At 37.6% G+C, this 9,343-nt stretch overlaps 1 protein-coding gene across 2 annotated transcripts in view; it reads right to left on the reverse strand.

Annotated features, from left to right (window-relative positions):
* Positions 1 to 8,521, reverse strand: part of LOC117288681 (calmodulin-A-like) — a 44,070-nt gene extending 35,549 nt beyond the window's left edge. The window contains exons 1-3 of one of the 2 annotated variants that reach the window (XM_033769560.1): positions 8,183 to 8,521; positions 7,395 to 7,585; positions 5,147 to 5,177 (exon numbers count right to left, since the gene is read on the reverse strand). In XM_033769560.1, coding sequence (XP_033625451.1) covers positions 5,147 to 5,177; positions 7,395 to 7,430 — 67 coding nt within the window. In that variant the 5' untranslated portion in view covers positions 7,431 to 7,585; positions 8,183 to 8,521. Of the gene's footprint in view, positions 1 to 5,146; positions 5,178 to 7,394 lie in introns of both variants that reach the window. The other variant, XM_033769559.1, reaches the window with a different exon arrangement.
* Between the last annotated feature and the right edge of the window lie 822 nt (positions 8,522 to 9,343).

Raw genomic sequence — 9,343 nt, forward strand, 5'->3', positions numbered from 1 at the left:
ATCGCAAAGGCAAATTGGTTCTGATTAGACATGGGGAAGCCTGCAAGGGAAATCACGTTAATGTTATGAGAATGAGATCGTGCACTCATTCATACCTTCTGAATTTTCAAGCTAGGCCTATATCTCAACTATCATGTCGATGTAATTGGTGTTCGGTACATTTCCTTAATCGCAATCATCTAGCTGCCATAATACGTCTGTCATGTTTGAGAAAGTGATGTGATTTGTACACATTCATGTGGCCTACACTACGTGTTATGTATGTGTTTAAAAAGGATTGTTTGTGCATCTTCAAACATTTCCATTGCGTGAACATTCAGTACCAATAGTTATGAGAAGTTTTTGAACAAAGGACTTGAGGCATTGAATGGTGAGGTATCAATCTGTATTTGGTTTGCGGTAACACCATGGCCCAATTTCATAGAGCTGCTTAAGCAGAAAATATTGCTTAATAGTTTTCTGCTTAGCAGAAATGAGCAAGATACCATTCAAAAGTTGTACATGTGACATTGTACTTTGGCTGGTAACCCTGTTCTGGTAAGCTTAATTTTGTTGTGCTTAGCTACTTTGTGTGCTTAAGCAGCACTATGAAATTGGGTCCACTTGCCAGGTAGAGTTTGTTCTTTAGAGAACTGGGCCCAATTTCATAGAGCTGCTTAGGCACTAAATTTTGCTTAAGCAAACAAATCCTTGCTTAGTAAAATCAGATTACCGGCCAAGACTCCACTCAATTGTTATGCTAAGTAAATAACAGCTAAATACAAGCAATGTATACGACATGAAAGTTTGGCCAGTATAAAATAAGCAAGCTATTTTCGTGCTTAAGCAATTTTTTTGCTTAAGCAGCTCTATGAAATTGGCCCCTGTCTTGCTTTCTCGAATGTTAAAATTTCTGAGGGTGAATATGTAAACAAAAAAAACAATGGATTGCTAGACCTGCTCTCAACTTTCCTGTCGACGTTATTGGTGTTCGGTATAGTTCCTTAATCGCAAATCATCTAGCTGCCATAGTACGTATGTCATGTTTGAGATAGTGACGTGTTTGAAAAAAACATTTATAGGCCTTCACATACGTGCATAAGGATTGTTTTGTCATCTTCAAATAGCCTATCTAACTTGCGTGAATATTCAGTAAAAGTAAATTTTTGAGCACGGGACTTGAGGCATTGCACGGCGTAGTATCAACCAAGTGTGTCTACTTGCCAGATAGAGTATGTTCTTTAGAGAACTGTATTGCTTTCTCGAACGTTAACACATCTCAGGGTAAATAAATGCACACAACATTCACATTGGATTATGTTTATAGGACTTTGAAATGTTTCTATCAATGGTTTACCAAGCTACTTTATTTACCAGTGCGTCGTATAATGATTTCCCGGGCTTTATGAGGGTTCTTTCGGCGGGATCCTCTCTAGTGTAACTATTTTGGAAATTCTGCCGCGAGGCGGTATGAGGTTGGAGACCCAGCTAGATCGCGGTTAATACCATGAAACTGTAACCACAGGGGAGCGAGCCAAAATAATTATCAACAAGCAGTCCCTTGAAACGAGATGGACCAAAAGAAAATCTGTTACAAAAATTCTGTCCCAAAGGAAATTACCAAACTAATTTCTGGTTTCGTAACTAAAACATTATTTAAAGCGAAAGAGTTTAAACTGACGAAATGTCGAAGTAAAAGGCTGTTTACGTTTCAATATTCTTTTGCAGCACCGTGATCAGGGCCCAATTTCATAGAGCTGCTTAAGCAAAAGATTTTGCTTAAGCAAAAAAATCTTTGCTTTGTAAAATCAGATTACCGGCTAAGACTCCACTCAATTGTTATGCTATGTAAACAACAGCTAAATATTAGTCACAAGCAATGTACATGGCATGACATTTTTGAACATGTGTAAAATAAGCAAGCTATTTTCGTGCAGCTCTATGAAATTGGGCCCAGTTCTTGTGGTGGAATGCCTGATGGACAGAAAAAGCATAATCGGGAACAAGAACGTATAGGGACAGACATGTGAAACAAAGACAGAAATGATGAAGACAGCAATGACAAGACCATTAATATTAACAACAATATTAGTAATACCAATATTAATATCATAAATAAAGTAATAATAGTGCGGCTGCGGCTGCGGCTATGGCTAAAATGCTTTCCAAAGTCAAAGCCGTTCAATTTGCAAGGACATCTTCTCTTAATACTATACAGTGCTTGGTTATTTCTGTCGCATAAATCGATAACATCTAGTTCCATCTCTATACTTTGTACTCATCTAGTCTTCCGGAGCCCCTACCCCCCCCCCCCCCCCTCTACACACAAATGCCTTTTGAAGGTCAATCCACGGACAAAGAATTGACTGCGGAGCATTGTGTTAACCACTCATCACAAACCTCCATATTCAATTTTCTCTTGATTAAAATGTGTCAAAATGTCTGAGGAAACTCCCCGGGAAGGTCAAGAAATCAGAGTGTTCATCACGTGAAGCGGAAATACTATACCGTGGTTTGTTTAGTCATCAAACTTACGCCAAATGGTTCCAGCGATTCGCGTGGTTGACTGTTAGTGGACGTAATCCCATTAGTCGGCGACTACAAATCAATACTTTTAACATTTTTCATTCTTACATTAAAAAGGTGTATTTTGTTTTGTATAATGACGGCTTTGAATGAAAAAAACAGGCAGCAGAAAACGTCCTTCTTAAGAAAGTATTCCCTAAAGGTTCTGGACACCTTTAACTGACATAGACTAGCATTCAACTTGGTGTATCACAACATTTAATATAATAGCAAATATGTGAAAATTTGATCTCAATTGATCGTCGAAGTTTCAAGAGAATAATGAAAGAAAAAAAACAAAAATTGTGCGCTTTCAGATGCCGAAAAAAGGCTCAGGCCTGAAGACTTTAAATAGTTATGTATGTAAATGAGAAAACTCTTTTCTCAAAAACTATATTGTTACTTCAGAGAAAGTCGTTTCTCACAATGTTTTATATTATCAACAGCTCTCCATTGCTCGTTACCAAGTCAGTTTTTATGATAACATTTATTATTTTGAGTAATTTCTAATAGTGTTCAGTGCCTTTAAATTTATGGAGACAGAGTCATTTGTTCCGGCCATTACCAAGTCATTGAACTTGTGGACATTTTATCGCAATAAGTGATCATGTTTTAGAGAAATCTAATAGTATAACAAAAAAACTTAATGATTTTAAAATAAGCATTGAGGAGTTGGGAAGTCTCCTGACTTTGGCGCGTATTCCAGTGGGAAATATTTCTCAAGAGGATTGGTATACTGGTATGAAATTTATTATCAGTGAGCTTTCGGATTGAATTTTAGAATTTTTGTTATTTTCCCAACTGTATTTTCTCTCTAACAAGAGTACTTGATAATATTTAAATTCAAATTTTATTAAAATTTTGAAAGTAAATTTAATATATGAAGAATTGCAGTATTGCAATCGATAATGTTCTTTCTGAGGAATAATTAACGAACCATCTCTATCATCTTTGTTATTTTCAGTATCCTATTATTAATATTGATGTTTCCAACGCAGAGGGCCACCTCAGATGGATCAAATGCAGAAAAGCTTTAATTGCTTTGGTCTGTAAATCCACATCTGCTAGCAATACACGAACAACAAAAATAACAAATGAATAAATAAAGTGACAATAAAATCATTACATTGCAATTTAGAATAGGCCTTTTACGTCTGGCATACTCAGCACACCTTGCGTTTTATGAAGAATATTATTTCAAAAAGTACTCTCGACGTGTTTTGATAAAATATGTAATATGTCGATAAAAGCAGCGCGTATAGCTGTGGTCATACTTGGTAATAGTATAAATAATAAAAATTAATGTAAAAATCTGTCTCAATGTTGTATAATTTACCAAGATATATCAGAAACCATTTTCACAAGAAATATGCCAAGAAAATAAATAAAAAAATCTTAATGGCTGTATGATACCACTTTGATACCTTTGAACAATTTCCATGTGAAAAGGCCCATTCAATTAGGTTTGAAGATGATTTCTCCTTTACAAGTGACAAATGTCCCACATCCTCCCACATCCGATTGTAAAAATGAATGGTTTAGAAGGACCGTGGTCATTAGTAGGCCAAGACCATTAGCTTTAACCTGGAAATAGCTCATAAAAAGCTGATGTTTCAGAATAGGTCCAGGAGTGTGCCTAGAATGACATACCATAGGCCCCCCCAAAAAAAAAAATCCCCCGCAGCTATTTCCGAAATCCAATATGGCGTCAAAATGGTTGCTATTTTCAAATCGTGTCATACATTTGCAACAGACTTGTTGTACATTCCAATAAAGTGTAAAATTCTTACCCAAAACGAGGACAAGGGCGCAAGGGGTGGCGGGCGTGCGCCTATAGCCTCAATTTGGGTAAGATTTATGACGTCATGCATGAATATTAAGAGAGGCGTATATAGGCCCAAACAATCACTGGGTCAAGCATACCAATCGTATCCAAGGCCAAACAACTTGGACAAGAAAAGATGATACTGAAAGAATAAAGACACATTCTAACCAAACTATCCTATGTTGAAGAGGCTACTTTAAAACCAATCATTGAAACGTTTCCACACAATAAACAAAACCGTCTAGCCTACAATCGACTATCATTCCCTTTACAAGGCAAGTGCGAAAGGCGAGCTCTAAGCTTTTGAATAAATTAGTGAACGTCCTTTTAGCGGCACTGGACACCTTTGGTAATTGTCAAAGATCAGTCTTCTCAGATCGGTCTTCTCACTTGATGTATCACAACATTATGCATGAAATAACAAAAGGTCTGTGAAAATGTTGACTTAATTGGCCATCGAATTTGCAAAAGAATAATGAAAGAAAAACACCTTTGTTGCACAAATTTGTGTGCTTTCAGATGAATAGTAAAAGACTTAATGTCTGAAGTCTTTCAATTTTGAGTGATAAATTAATTACCTCTTTCACAAAATCTACTTCAGAGGGAGCCGTTTCTCACAAACTTGTATACTCTCAGCAGCTCTCCATTGCTCATTACCAAGTAAGTTTGTATGCTAAAAATTGTGTGTGTTTTTTTTTTAATTCCCAGTAGTGTCTATTGCCTTCAAAGTAGTGAACGATAACACCAAGAATGGAACTAAATATAGCAATACGTTACCTGCAATTTGGGCATCGGATAGATCATCAATCTGAATAGAGAAATAGAGTGGAAATCCAAACAATAATGATTAAGGCACATGTACGATACATGACAAAATTTTAAAGGGACACTGTGCACTAGATTAGGGCACTTTGGGCCATAGCAAGCGTTTGTTATTAAATGCATATGGTTAGACAGAGTCTTAAGTAGAATATAATGATCCGCACAAATATGCCTCAGAATTGTGTGGTTTTTCTTTGACTTCGTAATCTAAAGCAGTCCGCCTTTTTGTGGAGTTAAAAAATGTCGTCGAGTACAAAATGGCGGGCCATTTTACTTCACGAAGTAAAAGGAAAAACAAAAAAACTTCGAGGCATATTAGTTGTGTGAACCATTATGTTCTACTTTCCAATATATTGCCAACATAACCTTTTCACCACAAACTACTTGTTTTTTTTTTAGCCAAGCGCCCAATACAAAGCAATGTACCTTTTTCCGAATGGTACGTTTATACAAGCTCATTTCTCCTGGGCCCAATTCCATAGAGCTGCTAAGCACATAAATTTGCTAAGCATGAAATTTCTTCCCTGATAAAAACAGGATTACCAGTCAAATTTCCGTTTGTTACATAGTGCTTGTTACTGGTATTCAGCTTTTGTTTGCTTACACTGAAAATCACATGGAAATTTGGTTGGTAAACCTGTTTTTATCAAGGAATAAATTTCATGCTAAGCAAATGTTTGTGCTTAGCAGCTCTATGGAATTGGGCCCTGGTCACAATGACATACAGGCCTGGTACTTCACGGAGACAATGGAGGTGATTGCCTCCATACCCCCTGGTCATTGCCTTGGTGCCCTTGAAATGCTACAGTAGAAATTTACAATTTCCTAACAGAGTGCCTTTACCAAAGAGAAAATGACTTGGTGCGAATTGCCCTTTCAACAACGAAGCATTATAAAGGCCCGTGCATATTATAATAGGCGTATTCTTTAACCATTATACATGAGTGAAAGTGGACATTCTACTGGCACAGCACCATTTCAAATATAACAATCATTGAATAATTTACACTGATTCATCTGCATGTTTTTCAAGATTAACAAAACAAAATTATATAATATTTCCTTAGGAACCATTCATAGTATAATGCTTTGAAGTTCTTATCTCGTAAAACGTATAAATAAGACTTTGTAAGAAATGTCAACAGTTTTATGTTTTTATCCGAAACTCACACGCATGTACAAACCCAAACTCAGACCCATTGCTTACTTCAAACGAACATATATATCTAGAGAATTGGTATGCTATTCATATCTGTGAGCTTTCAGATTGAAATAATCAAATTACTTTTTGTGCCTTGACTTTAATCATATTAACACAATCTGGATTTTACATTTTGGCAATACAGTAATCCGGGGTCAGCCAGTAAAATTGTGTTTGGGTCAAATACATAAACATAGACCAAGAGATATTTGGCCAACAATAGGCTTGGCTACAGACAATATAATCTACGATTAAACTTACAATATTTAGTCCACTGGTAACCTTTGAAAAATGCTCAAAGACCTTTTACTCAAGCGGTCATCGAAGATGCAAGAGAATAATGAAAGAAAATCACAATTGATGCACTTCAGATGCATAATAAAAGGCTTCAGGCCTAAAGTCTTTTATTATTTCAAATAATATTTGTATGAGAAATTACTTCTTTCTCCAAAACTACGTTACTCCAGATGGGTCCGTTTCTCAAAATGTGTTATACTATCAACAGTTCTCCATTGCTTGTTACCAAGTAAGTTTTCATGCTGATGGTTATTTTGAGTAGTGACCAATAGGGTGCTTCAAACGATGGCTTAGTTAGCATTTGATTGTTTCTTTTATCACTACACGATATAAATACATTATGGGTAAATTTAAAACATTGCTCTGGCTTTCAAGATTGGACTCCATACAAGGATCAATGTAATGTTCTTAATGGTCTATAGATGCATCTTTAAGTCAGTACATGCAGCGTGTGGAGGTCTGGCAATGAGCCAGCTAGAAATTCAATTGAAATGCTATATCGGGATGTGTTTACACTGGTCAACCATGGAGTGTGCATGCTTGGTATAATATATAGAAAGGATGTCTGGAATGACGTCCTTAAATTGGAAATAAAATCTGATTAGACAATAAAATTTGATCATGCTTATTGATCGACAGGAGTAGGTGGTGAGGTCGGTTCAAGAACTATGTGATTACACAATGATGATGGTGAGTTATACTTACCGGTTTTTTCGCACTCTGATTCCTATGTGCAGACATGATGAAAGATGCTCAGACGACCCTACACCACCGATACATCACAACTGGATGTCACTTCACAGATGTTGGTTTTGAAAAGCAGATCAAACTAAATTACCCCCGGGGTGAGAACCGGCCGTTAAACACGCGCACAAAATAAACCTATCCCCAGTCAGCTTAGTAGTAGTGGACGAAGAAAAACACACACTGAATAAACATGAGAAACATGCGCAGTCGGAGGCTATTATAATCCAAAGCTATACGGCAAATGTGGCTCACTCGCCCCCAGTGCACTAGACAATTAATTAGCTCCGTATGCAAATGCAGTACCAATTAACGTCTGCCCTCAAATCTCATCAAGAAATTGAGGAAGCTGAGGTTTAAAGTGACACTTCAAACGCTGTCTATTGTTTGTGCGCTCTCTCTCTCTCTCGCTCTCTCTCTCTACTCTCCGAATGGTAAGTAATTAAGTCCCTTGATTACGCGTAGACAACTTGAGCTGAGCGCCAGCTGAGCGATTGGTTGTGATTGAATACAGAGAGTTGTGTACCACCAGTCTATATTTACCACCAATAATACTATGATATACGAAATGTCAGTAGGTTAATGAGGAAGGGTTGTAACGCTGCCCTTGAAGATGGATATGAAACGCTGGTTACGCGGCAAAAACGTGTTAAGTTTGACACATAGGGACGATAGTTATACGCCGTGTCGTCTGGGTTGCTTTTTAGTCCGAGATACCATGCGTCTGCTCAAGATAGCAGCGACTATACCTCCCGTGCTGTCTGCACTCAATGCCACCCTTCCATGGTATTGGCGTCTTGACGGAATATCACCATAGCCCGACAACTGCTATCGATGGGGAGATGTCTCGAATATCCCTGCCGTGCACAGCTTGCTGAATATTCTCTTAGGTCACAACAAGACAAAAACAAAACTAGAATGTACGCCAAATTTGCATAAATATCTCCGGAAGAATTGGCTCAAAATCTGAAGATGACGACAGGGTAGAATGCCATATGCCTGATCGGGGTCTTGATGCCTTGACAGCCACTCCGAGGTAGGGTTTTTTTTTCTTTTTATAAAGAGGAAAGCCCAAGCGTGAAAATGCCAATTTTGCATGAATTGCATGGGTAGTAGAGCTGAAACTGCCTCAATGTGTCGCTTTAAAGGTATCTTGTGTAGGAGTTCCAGAAAGTTGAACAAAATGTTGACATGAATAGTAACCAAGTATCACAGTATGCTATTATTGCTGCACTGCGAACATTGTTAGCCTTTGCGCGGAATGTAACATCTGCGTCTATTTATAGGTCTCTGTGGTTGCGTAATAAAATGTGTGGGATAGTGCAATCTTTCACTATATATTAAAGGGCATTGAATTATTTAAGAATACAATAAACTACTGATATTCGTACTTTCTAACGTGCTTTGGAAATTTTGTTAGTCGCATGTTTTGCGCACCTGAGTTACATAGACACTGAACACCTTTGATAATTTTCAGTCTTCTCACTTGGTGTATCTCAACATTTATATGCACAAAATTACAAACCTGTGAAAATTTGAACTCAATTGGGCGTCGAAGTTGCGAGATAATAATGGAAGAAAAAACACACTTGTCACATCCGAAGTTGTGCGCTTTCAGATGCTTGATTTCGATACCTCAAATTCTAATTCTGAGGTCTCGAAAATCAAATTCGTGGAAAATTACTTCTTTCTCGAAAATGGGATGCCCGAATTGGTGACTATGGCTACGGATATGGCTTACGACTGCAGCAATAACATTCAAGAACATAGGGCCGTGTCCGAATTTAGCCTGGGATAGCCACACCAGGCGATTGTACAGTAGCTAACAGATGCATGTGCAAAGAATTTCCGGCTAACGCTACGGCTATGGCTGTTGCTAAGGGTGCTGCTAAGGACCTCCTATACCTCAA

Source organism: Asterias rubens, chromosome 1 (assembly GCF_902459465.1).
Source record: "Asterias rubens chromosome 1, eAstRub1.3, whole genome shotgun sequence".
Lineage (NCBI taxonomy): Eukaryota > Metazoa > Echinodermata > Asteroidea > Forcipulatida > Asteriidae > Asterias > Asterias rubens.